Source organism: Argentina silus, assembly GCF_951799395.1.
Source record: "Argentina silus genome assembly, chromosome: 3".
NCBI lineage: Eukaryota > Metazoa > Chordata > Actinopteri > Argentiniformes > Argentinidae > Argentina > Argentina silus.
Window position 1 is genome coordinate 938,109 of NC_139657.1, and position 16,573 is coordinate 954,681.

Here is a 16,573-nt window from a genome sequence, read left to right on the forward strand (position 1 = left end):
GATTCACAGCTTGAAAGTGCACCTGAGAAATCTGCAGAAATTGCGTGATGCAATCATGTCATCATGGACCAGAATCTCAAAGGAATGTTTCCAACATCTTGTGAAATCAATGCTACGAAGAATTGAGGCTGTTTTGAGAGCAAAGAGAGGCCCAGTATTAGTATAGTGTTCCTAATAAAGTGTAGTTTAGCCTTAATCAACAGCTTATCACAATCAACATTTTCCTGGCTGAGCACAATGAAGTTGCAAATGAACTCTGCAGTCTGTATACGGTTCAACCTTGTAATTGAATATAATAGTAAAAACAGTATAAATAATTAAGTCTATTCTCACATAAGTCACTTGTTGATTTTATTCTGCACAATATTGGGTGGGCTATCCTTTACGCACACAGCAGACGGGACATACAATGAAACTATATAACGCAGGATGGCGGCAGCAACGATTATAAAATAATTAAAAAATGCTTCCAGATTTGTATCTAAGTGTGATTTTGAAATTCTAACAACGCTAATATATATATTTTTTAAAAACAATCATTGAGAAAACGGACGGAAATGGAATGCTGAATCAACATTCCTCCATGTTAACAGATCGGAGTTTTTGGAGGTACAAAAAGCTTAAACTGAAAAATCTAAAAGTTATCAGAGAGCTTTTTTTGGTATTTTTTTTTTTATCAGGGCTCATAATTTGGAGTTTTCGCCACATTGTAAATATCGGTGTGAATAGTTTGAACAAACCCTTTACCTGTTGATCTTCACAGACTTCCTCTGTTAATATATGCACATTAATTAAACATTAATTATTATTCAATTATTAAAACAATAAAATATCTAGCAGTAAGTTCTCTCTGCACGTTGTCAAGTTGGATCGGTCGTTCTAGCTTAGAAGTTGTAAGAGGAGCAGCAGCAGTGGGACGATTGGGAATAATAATAAGTATGCAAGAGAAGCAAAAATGTAATTAAGAAATGAATCATCACATAACAGGAAAGGGCACAGAGAAACAGCCACGTCTGTCATCCAATCCACCTCCTCCAGCAGTGTGGTCCAGAATTAACTTCTGCTTGGGTAGCAATCAGACCTGATATAAGGAGCCTGAGAGCGCAGCATCTACAGGCAGATTCAACCTCTGTGGTAAGACCCTCCACCTCCTCACATGACTTCACTCGTCTATGAGCTCCGTGTCTGATGCAGTGTCTGCACTGTGAGACTTGAGTTCTTTTTGAGTTTACACGCCACATAGGACTTCACATAATCAGCTCTGTAGCAAGTAATGCATTCTATTCAACATTAAAGTGGGATTGCTTTTTTAAATTGTATAGATAGATAGGTAGATAAATCTGTTTCATTCACACAGTTTGAAACAAAATTGGCATGTTTATGTCAATTAACATTAAAAAAATATATTTTGGAAATTTAAAGGTGCATGCAATTATTTTTCTGGTGAAAATGGCTCTAAATTCTAGGGTGTGGGTCCTGATATCTGTTACCCAGTATTTACCATTTATATTCTTCTTTGTTGTCTTTGTTTGCTTCTTTTCTGATGGTGTTTGTAGTCGTTTGGGCTGTCACAAAGATACGATTTCATCTGGGTGGAGAAAAGAAGGTGAGACGTGGTTTGAGTGATCACATTATTAGAATACATTCTATTAAACATAACTTCTAACTCTGCTGACTGGGGAGGGGTTAGTACAGACTCAAACATGTTTGTTTTGTAATCTTTCTTTCCTAGTGAGCCGCCACCATGAGTACGGACGCGGAGATGGCCATTTATGGCGCAGCTGCCATATACCTTCGTAAGCCAGAGAGGGAGAGGATCGAAGCTCAAACCGCGCCCTTTGATGCAAAGAACGCCTGCTATGTGACTGACGTCAAGGAGCTGTACCTCAAGGGTACAATTGTTTCCAGGGAGGGTGGAAAAGTCTCCGTGAAAGTTATAACCACTCAGGAGGTAAGCCTATAAGATATAACCAAACTGCAGCTTTTTGGCAGAATTTCAACTTTGGACTGAACTCCCCCTTTAATATTCAAGTATCAAGGAGGATAGCAAAGCATTGGTACTTTAATGAAAATAAGTCAACAAATCTTGAAGAACAATTGAAAGTCATACTATCTTTGATCTACGTTGTAATCATTTCTGATGTATGAAATAATTTCTAGGGATGAAATAAGATGAATTAATGAATAAAAGCCTAACTTAACTCAGACCCATCGTTCAATGATGCCAAGTGGTGTCTTCAGATATCAGCTACATGATCGCACAGTTTGTACGGTCCAACGACCGTGAAACATCAATATTATAGCTCTGTTAAATTGATGTGGCATATTCATCATCGGAAGAATTGTTTTATTTGTGCAGTGTATTCTGGGAGCGATTAGAGTCTGGTCGAAAAGCAGGTTTAAGTTTAGGCCTGTTAAAGCATCCACTGGAGGGGGCATGTTGCTTGCAAATGTTTAGTAGGAGCTGGATTATCTAATCAGGACACGAGTCCCAGGTCTATACTGATTGGTGCTCTAGTCTAAGGTGTATACTGATTGGTGCTCTAGTCCCAGGTCTATACTGATTGGTGCTCTAGTCCAAGGTCTATACTGATTGGTGCTCTAGTCCCAGGTCTATACTGATTGGTGCTCTAGTCCAAGGTGTATACTGATTGGTGCTCTAGTCCAAGGTGTATACTGATTGGTGCTCTAGTCCAAGGTGTATACTGATTGGTGCTCTGGTCGCAGGGGGAATCTTGGCTGCAATGAGGATCATGTCTTTCACACCTGTATCTGATTGAGCAACAGACCATATTATGGTCCTCACATTCAGAATTCTGGTTGCAATTAACCCATGATGTTGATTTGAGTATTATCTAAATATCCCACTGTTTCAGACTAAAGACTTCAAAGAAGATGACATCATGCAAATGAACCCCCCAAAGTATGACAAGATTGAGGACATGGCCATGATGACCTACCTGAATGAAGCCTCTGTGCTGTATAACCTCAAAGAGCGTTACGCAGCATGGATGATCTACGTAAGAGATACATACACATCAGTCAACACCAGAAACCAAGCAGACATTAGCACACGCAATGAATCAAAAAAATAGGCATGTCAGTACATTCAAAGACACCTAAACGTCCACATTCCGGCTCATCTGACTTTGCTAATTCCCATATTTTTTCCACTTTATCCAGACCTACTCTGGGCTCTTCTGTGCCACGGTGAACCCCTACAAGTGGCTCCCCGTGTACGACCAGTCATGTGTGGACGCCTACAGAGGGAAGAAGCGTATGGAGGCTCCACCCCATATCTTCTCTGTCTCTGACAACGCCTATCAGTTCATGTTGACTGGTACGAGCTCTCATGGATGGATAGATGGATGGATGAGATACTTTATGATGATGCCTTGAATGCAATGATACCAAAACCCAGTGAATGAGTTTGAACAATATGTTTCTTTACTTGCAGATAGAGAGAATCAGTCCGTCCTGATTACGTAAGTTGTTCACTAACATCTTACTTTTCAGAAAGCGTTCCTTTTGCAGTATGTTGGGTATTATGAAGTCAATATTGAGTAACTGAGTGAGAATATTTGAGAACATTAACTTGGTTATAAAACAAGTTAAAGCAATGCCATTTTCTTTTCTTGTTGAATGAATGCTGATACGATCCTAAAACATGTGTCTAAACCCCTCTTTCTCTGTCTATAAACCAGTGGAGAATCCGGTGCAGGAAAGACTGTCAACACCAAGCGTGTCATCCAGTACTTTGCCACCATTGCTGTGGCTGGAGGCGCGAAGAAGGAAGCACCTGTCAGCGCTGGTAAAATACAGGTAAGTTGTGCTTATGTGTCACGATTTAGAGTAAGTTGAGGTGAATGATTGAAAACACATAAACTTTTCTCTAATTTCCTCTAGTTTGACAGAGGATTTTGGGTGGGTATATGTGCTGTTAGGAACCAGTAGGCTCAGAGACAGCTGGGTGGAACCCTGGGCTTTAGGGTGGGATCACATTTCTAATGAGGTCTGTACCTCACCATAGCCTCCTTCTCAGCTAAAAGGAACAGATGTTGTTGAAAGATGAAAGGAGATTTTCAGTTACTAACGCTTTAGCAACTTTGTCTCATTCAGGGATCTCTTGAGGATCAGATCATTGCAGCTAACCCCCTGCTGGAGGCTTACGGTAATGCCAAGACTGTGAGGAACGACAACTCGTCTCGCTTTGTAAGTATGAGGGAAACACTTTGGCAGTTGTAGTTTCTTTTTGTTGGCCAATTTCTAACCGCCCCGCTCTACTGTAGGGTAAATTCATCAGGATTCACTTCGCTACGTCCGGCAAACTGGCTAGTGCTGACATTGAGACCTGTAAGTTGGTATTAGTCATTTCTCCATACTTATTCAACACATTTTTTTTTTTTGCAAAATACTCATCTCTGTCCTGTTCTCTCTATCAGATCTGCTGGAGAAGTCCAGGGTGGCCTTCCAGCTTCCAGATGAGAGGGGTTACCACATCTTCTACCAGATGATGACCAACCACAAACCTGAGCTAGTCGGTACGCCAAAGCAGAGAACAGGGAAAACTAGCTCCCAAATGAAATACTCATCCAGTCGCTGCTGCACTAAATAGAGTCAGAGATGGTATAAGAATTGGGCTTTGGTTGAGTTGATTAAATGTGCCTGGTTGGGGAAATACCTAAAACAATCCAATGGTTATTGAGCACATCAATCATGTTATTGAGTGCATCGATCATTGAGTATATCTATAGAGTACAAGTGGTCCCTTTATCGACATGAATTTGATTTAATGGACAGCTTTGTTCTCTGTTCTCCATAGAAATGACACTCATCACCACCAACCCCTACGATTTCCCCATGATCAGCCAGGGGCAGATCACTGTGGCCAGCATTGACGACACGGTAGAGCTGGTCGCCACAGATGTGAGTCACTCAGAGGGTTTTTCTTTGTACCAATAATTTGTTTTGGAGTGCCCAGTGTTACTGAATCCTCTTTTAGGGGTACATACGACATCCACAATAGTACCCTGTGTAACATTGTTACAATCCTATTGTGCTGCTACTCTACTAAAGGAATAGAGAAGTCCGACTTTTCCATCCATTTGGAGCTTACTGAGCCGTACTCTGACAGAGTGAGTTTGTCTTCAATTCCTCGCTGTTTTCTTTCCTCCTTAACATGAAATCCCTCTCTTTCAGGAAGCCATTGACATCCTGGGCTTCACCGCTGAGGATAAAATGTACATCTTTAAGCTGACGGGCGCTGTCATGCATCACGGCAACATGCATTTCAAGCAGAAGCAGCGTGAGGAGCAGGCCGAGCCAGACGGCACAGAGGGTGAGTTCCACCTCTGGAACCCAACATGGAAAAAAGAACATTTAGAAGTTGTTGTTCCACATAAAACCTTACATGAATATCTAGCCCCTCTACAAATGATTTGATATAATCTAAATATTTTGATTGATTCAAATATAAAAACAGAAGTTCTTCAGAAGTTAAATAGATTAGTTTCACTGATAAATACACAGCAAATGCTGGCTCTGGCCTGGTCCACTTTTGGATGTATAAATTGAAGTAGGGCCTGGACAATAACATGCTCCAACATGTACCTTGTACAACGTAGTCTGTTGAGTCCTTGAGTCTGTTGTTCCTCCTTCTCTGTCCTTGAGTCTGTTGTTCCTCCTTCTCTTTCCAGTGGCTGATAAAATCGCTTACCTCCTGGGCCTGAACTCAGCCGACATGCTTAAAGCTCTGTGCTACCCCAGAGTGAAGGTCGGCAACGAGTATGTGACCAAGGGACAGACAGTGCCTCAGGTAGGGCATTCTTTTTAATAACATACAGAACAACCTACACATGGTCATAAAATATGTATTTTTTTCTATATATATATTTTTTTTAGGGATAGAGACAGTAGATATTGGTAGGAAGGATGGGTGGGAGAGAGAGAGGAGGGATGACATCCAAGATATGTCGAGGGTCGGATTCGAAGCAGGAACCTGGCATGCGCATTATTGTGCTATGCCACTAAGTGCCCCTAAATCTCTAAGCGCCCCCATATCTCATGTATTAACTAGAACTATAATTTTCTACAGGTGAATAATTCCGTGATGGCTCTGGCTAAGTCCATCTATGAGAGGATGTTCTTGTGGATGGTCGTCCGTATCAACGAAATGTTGGACACCAAGCAGCCAAGGCAGTTCTACATCGGTGTGCTCGACATTGCCGGTTTTGAGATCTTTGATGTGAGTATGTTGTCAGGACAAGAAAACAAGTTGCGATTATGAAAGATTACAGCCCCATGTATGACGAAACGATTCCTTTATTCTGAAATTCCTTCAACAGTACAACAGCATGGAGCAGCTGTGTATTAACTTCACCAATGAGAAACTGCAACAGTTCTTCAACCACACCATGTTCGTCCTGGAGCAAGAGGAGTACAAGAAGGAGGGAATCGTCTGGGCGTTCATTGACTTCGGCATGGACTTGGCTGCCTGCATTGAGCTTATTGAGAAGGTAAGCAGCCTGTGAGGAAAATACTATTTAATAATGGGTGTCAAAAGCAGTTTATAGAGGTAGGTGTTAGAGACTACTGTAAGATATTCTCATAGTGGTACAACACATCTTACGGTTAGTAACTCAATATGTCAGTGCTGTCTTAATATGCTCTACTGATATACCGACGATTGTTGAGTTAAAAAACATGAAAATAGTGTCACATTAACATCCTAATTTAATTTAAATCTCTTTTTGCACAGCCATTGGGCATCTTCTCCATCCTTGAAGAGGAGTGCATGTTCCCCAAGGCTTCAGACACCACCTTCAAGAACAAGCTGTACGACCAGCATCTTGGCAAAAACAAGGCGTTTGAGAAGCCCAAGCCTGCCAAGGGCAAGGCTGAGGCCCACTTCTCCCTGGTGCACTATGCTGGCACTGTGGACTACAACATCACTGGCTGGCTGGACAAGAACAAGGACCCCCTGAACGACTCTGTGGTGCAACTCTACCAGAAGTCCTCAGTCAAACTGCTGTCTGTCATTTATCCACCTGCTGCAGCTGAAGGTAACATTAGCATCATGTTACACGGATAATTAGCACAATCAGCCACAAATTTGCCAAATCGTCCAGTGAGAGGGCCACAATCGGGCCTGCACGTGCAGTAGAAACTTGAAGTTCATCAGAGATTAATATCATTAGTAACACTCTTTTCTTTACTCTTTGAAAAAGACACCACAAAGAAGGGAGGCAAGAAGAAGGGAGGTTCCATGCAGACTGTGTCCTCCCAGTTCAGGGTGAGCTTTTTATAGTCCTGCCTGCCAGGGTGTCTGTTGGAAATTACTATCTTTTGAAAAGTGTGTATTTCTGAATTATTTCTGAGAACACTGTGGTTTGTCACCCCTCACAGGAGAACTTGGGCAAGCTGATGACCAACTTGAGGAGCACCCACCCTCACTTTGTGCGCTGCCTGATCCCCAACGAGTCAAAGACTCCAGGTACAACAGAGATAAACATTACAAACTAAACCCATGATTAAACTACTAATCATTGCAACAATTAAGCCTTTCTAATATAAATCATTTAACAGGTTTATTGAGGGGTTAAGATACACTTTGTGTTTTCCAGGTCTGATGGAGAACTTCCTGGTTATCCACCAGCTGAGGTGTAACGGTGTACTGGAAGGTATCAGGATCTGCAGAAAGGGCTTCCCCAGCAGAATCCTCTATGCTGACTTCAAGCAGAGGTACAGCACACACACACACACACACACACACACACACACACAGTGCCCTTCCTTGACAACATAAGCAACACCTTTCAAACTAACATATTTAACAATTCTCCCCATACAGGTACAAAGTACTGAATGCCGGTGTCATCCCTGAGGGTCAGTTCATGGACAACAAGAAGGCTTCTGAGAAGCTGCTTGGGTCGATTGATGTGCCTCACGATGAGTACAAGTTTGGACACACCAAGGTCAGGGTTAAAATTCAGGAAATGTTACCACATAACAGGACTAAAACATTAGAGATGCTACAGGATAATTTGTAAAATGTCAGCCTATATTTGTAAAAGTAGTGCAAAAGTGAAAAGTACTGCTGCTTCAAAATATTGAAACTGATGAACTAGGGATGCTGTGGCTGAATGAGGTTTAAAAAATACAGACATAGTTGTGAAGGTTCCACATCACCTCTTCAAAGGAGAACTTTCTCAAACGACCACCATAAGTATCTAGTGTTGTTGAACCTCCCTTTGAATTTCTATTGTGCCCCTTTCTATATGTTACAATGTCTAACTCCTCCATTGGACATGCCTGTTTATCTGTGCTCAGGTGTTCTTCAAAGCTGGTCTGCTGGGTGTCTTGGAGGAGATGCGTGATGAGAAGCTGGCGTCTCTGGTAACCATGACTCAAGCTCTCTGCCGTGGATACCTGATGAGGAGGGAGTTTACAAAGATGATGGAGAGGAGGTATGGGATGGAAGATAATACTTCAAGCACTACTCATGAACCACCAATATGTAATGCATTATGAATGCATTTACAGGCAACTGTGAGCTTAAAACTCACTACCCACAATTCCACTTTCTCCTGTCAACCAGAGAGTCCGTCTACACCATCCAGTACAACATCCGCTCATTCATGAATGTCAAACATTGGCCATGGATGAAGGTCTACTACAAGATCAAGCCCCTGCTGCAGAGCGCTGAGACAGAGAAGGAGCTGGCCAACATGAAGGAGGACTTTGAGAAGTGCAAAGTCAACCTGACTAAGTCAGAGGCCCGTAAGAAGGAGCTGGAGGAGAAGATGGTATCCCTGCTGCAGGAGAAGAATGATCTTGCCCTCCAAATTGCATCTGTGAGTGAGCGACCAGCCTCACATGGAAACACACACTCACTCACACAAACACAAACACACACACATTGTGTGGCTTTGGACTAGAATCAGTTCATATTTGCATTTGAATGTTGAAGCTGTTTTCCTTTTCTTCCCTTATGAAACCAGGAAGGAGAGAGTCTGAATGATGCTGAGGAGAGGTGTGAGGGGCTCATCAAGAGCAAGATCCAGCTGGAGGCCAAACTCAAAGAGACGACCGAGAGGCTGGAAGATGAGGAGGAGATCAATGCTGAGTTGACAGCCAAGAAGAGGAAGCTGGAGGATGAGTGTTCTGAGTTGAAGAAAGACATTGATGACCTGGAGCTAACTCTGGCCAAAGTGGAGAAGGAGAAACACGCCACTGAAAACAAGGTCTCATATAACACATACACTACAATCTGATCAATCTGATTCAAATCTGCCAAACAATCAATGAATCCAACCATAGCAAAACAATAACCAAATCCAACTGAGTCCTGGTGTTTGTCCTGGAATGAGAAGACATGAAATAGTAGAGTTCAGCAGCATAGTACTCCCCACATTCATAGCATGCTCTGGACTCCTCATTCTATAGCTGATATGAATTCATGGTATACACTGCCATCTAGAGGATCATTGTAGTACATTTAGTATTTGCAAGCTACATATGCAAATTGTATTTCCCTTTGTGAGGTGAAGTGACAAAAGACTGTCTCTGTTGTGTCTGTGTTCAGGTTAAGAACCTGACTGAGGAAATGGCGTCTCAGGAAGAGGCTGTTGGCAAGCTCACCAAGGAGAAGAAAGCCCTCCAAGAGGCCCACCAGCAGACACTGGATGACCTGCAGGCAGAGGAGGACAAAGTCAACACTCTGACCAAGGCGAAGACCAAGCTGGAACAGCAAGTGGACGATGTGAGTGGGCAATGCAAATAAAGCAGTGCTGGTGTCAACCAGGATTGTAAGAGTAGAGTAAAGCTAATTGTTTTACGGAAGTTAAAACACACAAGAACATGACAACCGTCACATACAAGCTGGGAATTATTAGATGGCTATAATGGTATGAAAGTCTAGGTTAGTAAAACCTGCACCCTGTTTGATGCTCTCAAAAGCTGTACTCTATTGATCTACTTTACTTAATCAACAAAGATTGTTTGGACATCACTGTTCACTGTTATTTAGATTTTGATGACAAATATGTGTGTTTATCTTCTAGCTTGAGGGTTCTCTGGAGCAAGAGAAGAAGCTCCGTATGGACCTGGAGAGATCCAAGAGAAAGCTGGAGGGAGATCTGAAACTGGCCCAGGAGTCCATAATGGACCTGGAGAACGACAAGCAGCAGTCTGACGAGAAGCTCAAGAAGTAAACACAAACAGATAGTTCAGTATTTAAACCAAAGTGAGTCTGATAGTTTTTCCGTTGACACTATCAAACTGTAATCAACGTGTTTCTGTTCTTTAGGAAGGACTTTGAGACCGCCCAGCTTCTCAGCAAGATTGAGGACGAACAGTCTCTGGGAGCTCAGATGCAGAAGAAGATCAAGGAACTCCAGGTACAGAACAAATGTTGCAAAGGTTCAGTTGGTTTAGGCATAATTCTTAAACACCATACATGATGATGTAGTATTTTCTGTATGTTAACTGTAAGTTGCTTTGGATAAACACATCTTTGAAATATTTATAAATGTATTACAATTTGCTTAGCTCCTTTGTTTTGACTATGTTGTAGATTTCATCTCTCTGTTGGTGTTTCCCTGTTGTAGGCCCGTATTGAGGAGCTGGAGGAGGAGATCGAGGCTGAGCGCGCTGCCAGGGCTAAGGTGGAGAAGCAGAGGGCCGACCTCTCCAGGGAACTTGAGGAGATCAGTGAGAGGCTGGAGGAGGCCGGAGGTGCCACCGCTTCTCAGATAGAGATGAACAAGAAGCGAGAGGCCGAGTTTCAGAAACTGAGACGCGACCTAGAGGAGTCCACCCTGCAGCACGAGGCCACAGCCTCCGCTCTGAGGAAGAAGCAGGCAGACAGCGTGGCAGAGCTCGGGGAGCAGATCGACAACCTGCAGCGCGTCAAGCAGAAGCTGGAGAAGGAGAAGAGCGAGTACAAGATGGAGATTGATGACCTCTCCAGCAACATGGAGGCCGTCGCCAAGGCTAAGGTCAGTAGCAATGTTTGGATGGAGCTGTGTTTGTGGGGGTCAATTCAAATAAAAGTGAAAAATTAAAATAGAACGCTTGGCACTAAATAATCATGTAATAATGGTTTATGTTTCACTACCAGGGCAATCTGGAGAAGATGTGCCGTACTCTTGAGGATCAGCTGAGCGAGATCAAGACTAAGAATGATGAGAATCTGCGCCAGGTCAATGACATGAGCGGACAGAGGGCCAGACTCCTGACTGAGAACGGTACCAATGATACTCCAGATCCTATACAAGTTGAACTAGGACCAGTTTACCCACCCCAAATCCTACCCTTAACCATTAGTGGGAAAAACTAAATAAAGCTTGACACACAAATCAGAATAGTAAGCATTAGCTAGATTACTTTTTGTCCATTACAACAAAACATAGTGAGCGTTTATCTATCCTATGAGCTCATAAATATACCTGACAGTGACTCGGGTAACTTCACCTTATTCCACCAACAACAATGAACATTAACCATTAGAACTCAGCCGTCACCAAACAGAGATCCCGTTAACAAGATGCTCTGTTCCCCACAGGTGAGTTTGGTCGCCAGCTTGAGGAGAAGGAGGGCCTGGTGTCCCAGCTGACCAGAGGCAAACAAGCCTTCACCCAGCAGATTGAGGAGCTGAAGAGGCACATTGAGGAGGAGGTCAAGGTAAGGGAATCAAAATGGCACTCTCTCTCTCTCTCTCTCTCTGTCTCTCTCTCTCTCTCTCTCTCCTTCTCCATATCCCACCTCACCTGACCTCTTCTATTTCTTTCTCCAGGCTAAGAATGCACTGGCCCACGGTGTCCAGTCCGCTCGCCATGACTGTGACCTCCTGAGGGAGCAGTTTGAGGAGGAGCAGGAGGCCAAGGCAGAGCTGCAACGCGGCATGTCCAAGGCCAACAGTGAGGTGGCTCAGTGGAGGACCAAGTACGAGACTGATGCCATCCAGCGCACTGAGGAGCTGGAGGAGGCCAAGTGAGTCACACACAACCCCCTTATTCACCAGGGTTGGGGGGTATTTCATTTCTGTTCTGTCACCTGTAAGAGCCAGATGTGCAGATATTCTCTCACACAATCCCTCAGAGGTGAAGCTTTAAATCCATCATCTGTCTAACAGGAAGAAGCTGGCCCAGCGTCTGCAGGAGGCAGAGGAGACAATCGAGGCGACCAACTCAAAGTGTGCCTCTCTGGAGAAGACCAAGCAGAGGCTGCAGGGAGAGGTGGAGGACCTCATGATTGACGTAGAGAGAGCCAATGCTCTTGCTGCCAACCTCGACAAGAAGCAGAGGAACTTTGACAAGGTGTGAAATAAACTAATCCTATTTTTTTCATTCTAGCACCACTTTAAATTAAAATTATGAATTGGGTTTATTGTTACATCATATTTCTTATCCCAAAAGCTCCAACAATTAGTGGACAGATGAAAGAAAGAAGCTGAATATTAAAATCACATGGATTTCCCTAGGTCCTGGCAGAGTGGAAGCAGAAGTTTGAGGAGGGCCAGGCAGAGCTGGAAGGAGCTCAGAAGGAGGCTCGTTCTCTGAGCACGGAGCTCTTCAAAATGAAGAACTCCTATGAGGAGGCTTTGGATCAGCTGGAGACTCTGAAGAGAGAGAACAAGAACCTGCAACGTGAGTCAAACGGAAGAAGTTTTATTTGGCTCATGATGGGGTGACTTATATGATCAAGCTACATGAGTGACCATATTCTTCAGAACAATGTTCAAATTGTCATTAAATGTTTTGTATCATTTATTCTTATGATATTCATTCCTTATGTGTTCCAATGTTCCAAAGAAAATCTCCCTGTTCTGAATGACATCTCTGTTTGTATGTGTGTGTGTGTGCAGAGGAGATCTCTGACTTGACTGAGCAGATCGGGGAGACTGGCAAGAGCATCCATGAGCTGGAGAAGGCCAAGAAGACTGTGGAGACAGAGAAGTCTGAGATCCAGACTGCCCTGGAGGAGGCTGAGGTAGAAACAAATGCAGTTTGATCCTGTTCATTTGGAACATATACTCATCTTTCATTTAAGCTTTACTTTCCACGTTAGTCTCATTGAGATTAACTTATTTTATTAAGCAAGACCTGGTCCTCCTATCCTATTGGCACATCTTCATTGTATACAGTAGCAGGCCCCAATCCAGAACAACCCTTAGTTCATGAGTGCCCTTCAACTCCCCCAACCCCCTCCCCCTCCAATCAACGCGTGATTATTTATGTGTTTTGTTCAGGGAACACTGGAGCACGAGGAGTCCAAGATTCTGCGTGTGCAGCTGGAGCTCAACCAGATCAAGGGTGAGGTGGACAGGAAGCTGGCAGAGAAGGATGAGGAGATAGAGCAGATCAAGAGGAACAGCCAGAGGGTGACTGACTCCATGCAGAGCACCCTGGACTCAGAGGTGAGGAGCAGGAACGACGCCCTGAGGGTGAAGAAGAAGATGGAGGGAGACCTGAACGAGATGGAGATCCAGCTGAGCCACGCCAACAGGCAGGCAGCCGAGTCCCAGAAACAGCTGAGGAACGTCCAGGGACAGCTCAAGGTAAGGGGCTGGGAAATCAGTTAAGGTGAACATTGCCCCTAACTACAGATTTCAGATCAGATAATATGCCCCATTCCTAACCTTAACAATTACAAATAAATATACCATAATCTCACCCTGTATCAGGGGCAACTTGACGCCTAAGTCAAGAAAAAAGAAAATGGAAAGTCCAAGAAAATGGAAAGGGGGATTTGTCTCTATGGCTCAGTTGGTAGAGCATGGCACTAACAACATTTAGGTTGTGGGTTTATTCCTGCTGGGACCATATATACTGAAATGTATGCAAGTCGCTTGGGATAAAAGTGTCAGATAAATGGCATATATATATATACATATATTATATTTTATATTATATATTTTTTAATTATTTGTCTATTTGTCAATATAATAGAAAACAACACAGGAATACTGTAGACCGGTCGAGAATAGAAGGGGTATGAGGGAATACAATGAATGCATCCTTTACCGTTCCTATCGCCCTACAACAACACGTTTTAATGCTCTACGTCTTTGTGAATCCCAGGATGCCCAATTGCACCTTGATGATGCTGTTCGCGCAGCAGAAGATTTGAAGGAGCAGGCAGCCATGGTGGAGCGCAGGAACGGTCTGATGGTGGCTGAGATTGAGGAGCTTAGGGTTGCTCTGGAGCAGACAGAGAGAGGCCGCAAAGTGGCCGAGCAGGAGCTGGTGGACGCCAGCGAGCGTGTGGGACTGCTTCACTCCCAGGTATAGGTGATTCCTAGGCAGTCTCATCTTACCCACAGTGTGACTTTTGTAAGCTATCTTGAAATACAATTCTAAATAATCTTTGGGTTTCCTCATACAGAACACTAGCCTTCTGAACTCTAAGAAGAAGCTGGAGACTGACCTGGTTCAAGTGCAGGGAGAGGTGGACGACATAGTGCAGGAGGCCAGAAACGCAGAGGAGAAGGCAAAGAAGGCAATCACTGATGTAAGTCCCCATATTCAAAACAATACAGTTCAATAAACTGTATTTGTCCCCAAGGTAGAGGTCTTCATGGTCTTCATCCACCTATTCTACAGTCTAGTAATATTAATAATAATAATGTATCGCATTTACATAGCACCTTTCTAGACACCCAAAGTGCTGACATTGTAAAGGGGAGAACTCGCCTCATTACTAGGGGTCAGGGTTTGACATAGTGAGAGAGAGAGCAGTGTACTGCAGATGGAGTAGCATCGTATTTTGGCTATTTGTCCCGATTCCCACAACGACAGAACATACTGTTTGTTTTCGGGTCCTGTTCACGTTCGGGTCTGACTGTCCACGGGTCCATTGGGGTTCGGGTCTCTTTATTTAAAAAGAAGAAAGGGTCCGATCAGGTTGGGGTAGGAAATCAACGGGTCCATTTCGGGGTCCACATTTTTGGACCCGCAAAGACCTCTACGCCAAGGGCCAACTGTAGCTGGGCTGAGCACATGATCTATGACACATTGTGGATGAATTAAATTATTCCACAAACTACCATTTCAGGCGGCCATGATGGCAGAGGAGCTGAAGAAGGAGCAGGACACCAGCTCTCACCTGGAGAGGATGAAGAAGAACCTTGAGGTCACTGTCAAGGACCTGCAGCACCGTCTGGATGAGGCTGAGAACCTGGCAATGAAGGGCGGCAAGAAACAGCTCCAGAAACTGGAGTCCAGGGTGAGTTTGCACTTTTGTTTACACAGTCTCTCTAAATTAGAAAGAATCAACCTCTACTTCCTTCCAATAACTCACGACTGATTTCACCACCTTAAACACACGGCTGTGTTCCCTCCATACAGGTGCGTGAGCTTGAGACTGAGGTGGATGCCGAGCAGAGAAGGGGTGTAGACGCAGTCAAGGGTGTCCGCAAGTACGAGCGCAGAGTCAAAGAGCTCACTTACCAGGTAAGAGTACCAGAAACACCTTCACACACTCTGGTACAGCCAGGCACCTGAATGCAATTGAAGTATGGGCATTGACTTCTTTCATCTTCTCCCACAGACTGAGGAGGATAAGAAGAATGTTGCCAGACTTCAGGACCTGGTAGATAAGCTGCAGCTTAAAGTGAAGGCTTACAAGAGGCAGGCTGAGGAAGCGGTGAGTCACACACTGACAGTCTATTCTTACAGCATATAAGACACATGATTTTGTTCATAGTCAACATACGTTTCAACATTTGGTATCCATATAGTTAAGCCAAAGTAATTGCTGTTAACGCATGTCTATCCATGATGACAATGTCTACCTCAAGTAACTGTTTGTAATAATTCACACAACGCTTCCTTCACTTCTGTATTACCATCATTTTAAACAAGGTGCAGTAATATAATTTCCCTTTTGGTTAATTTGCTTTAACAACATTTAAAACATTGTAGGCCTCTCTCATTCTCTACTTCATTTTTCCTCTCCCAGGAGGAACAAGCCAATGGCCACATGTCTAAGTTGCGTAAGGTTCAGCATGAGATGGAGGAGGCTGAGGAGCGTGCTGACATCGCTGAGTCCCAGGTCAACAAGCTCAGGGCTAAGAGCCGCGATTCTGGAAAGGTACAAAGCTGCTGTCAACCCTATATCTGACTCATGTCCAAATATGACCTCATCAACAATACCACTTCAGGTTCAGTGTACACATAGAGGTCAATATTGACTTTTACATTCACAACTGTCTTGGAAGTCTCTGAGAAATGTATCTTTCAGGGGGGGTAAAAACCTTCTTTTTGGCATTGCACAATGCATTAGGGTGCTCATGTTCATGACAGATTAATACAAACCAAGCTGACACTCAAACTTTAACTCAAAGCTGAGCCCAGAGCCAAAGAACTGCTTGCCCTAAACAGTCTATTGTGTTCTTTGAAGTGATCTTACATAAGAGGTTCATTCATGTCCTTATTTTCTTTCTCTTTTCACAGGCCAAAGAGGCTGAATAAACAAGACCACACACTCTGTGGTGCACAGACTGTGAAAACATAAAATATGATTTTCATGGTGAATTGCTGAGTATTTAATAAAAAACTGTCTGGACAATTCC

General features: G+C 43.6%; 1 protein-coding gene across 1 annotated transcript; it reads left to right on the forward strand.

Annotated features, from left to right (window-relative positions):
• The first annotated feature begins 1,560 nt into the window (after positions 1-1,560).
• LOC310802625 (myosin heavy chain, fast skeletal muscle-like) lies at positions 1,561-16,521 on the forward strand. The gene is made up of 40 exons (XM_083667097.1): positions 1,561-1,606; positions 1,733-1,951; positions 2,877-3,020; positions 3,184-3,340; positions 3,458-3,485; positions 3,705-3,822; positions 4,120-4,212; positions 4,290-4,353; positions 4,443-4,541; positions 4,823-4,926; positions 5,200-5,338; positions 5,697-5,815; positions 6,095-6,244; positions 6,345-6,515; positions 6,758-7,061; positions 7,227-7,291; positions 7,405-7,492; positions 7,623-7,740; positions 7,850-7,973; positions 8,329-8,465; positions 8,597-8,852; positions 9,000-9,242; positions 9,584-9,760; positions 10,062-10,207; positions 10,307-10,397; positions 10,608-10,997; positions 11,120-11,246; positions 11,564-11,682; positions 11,795-11,991; positions 12,134-12,317; positions 12,482-12,647; positions 12,866-12,990; positions 13,250-13,558; positions 14,082-14,285; positions 14,386-14,511; positions 15,055-15,225; positions 15,348-15,452; positions 15,550-15,645; positions 15,961-16,092; positions 16,455-16,521. The coding sequence occupies exons 2-40, from the start codon at positions 1,745-1,747 to the stop codon at positions 16,470-16,472; spliced, it is 5,811 nt and encodes a 1,936-aa protein (XP_083523223.1). The 5' UTR covers positions 1,561-1,606; positions 1,733-1,744; the 3' UTR covers positions 16,473-16,521.
• Positions 16,522-16,573: the final 52 nt, after the last annotated feature.

Excerpts from the sequence above, each read along its gene's own strand:
- LOC310802625 (XM_083667097.1), top strand. The coding sequence starts at position 1,745 with ATGAGTACGGACGCGGAGATGGCCATTTATGGCGCAGCTGCCATATAC. Across the intron at positions 4,213-4,289 it reads ACGACAACTCGTCTCGCTTT|GGTAAATTCATCAGGATTCA; the intron begins GTAAGTATGAGG and ends GCTCTACTGTAG. Across the intron at positions 14,286-14,385 it reads TGGGACTGCTTCACTCCCAG|AACACTAGCCTTCTGAACTC; the intron begins GTATAGGTGATT and ends TTCCTCATACAG.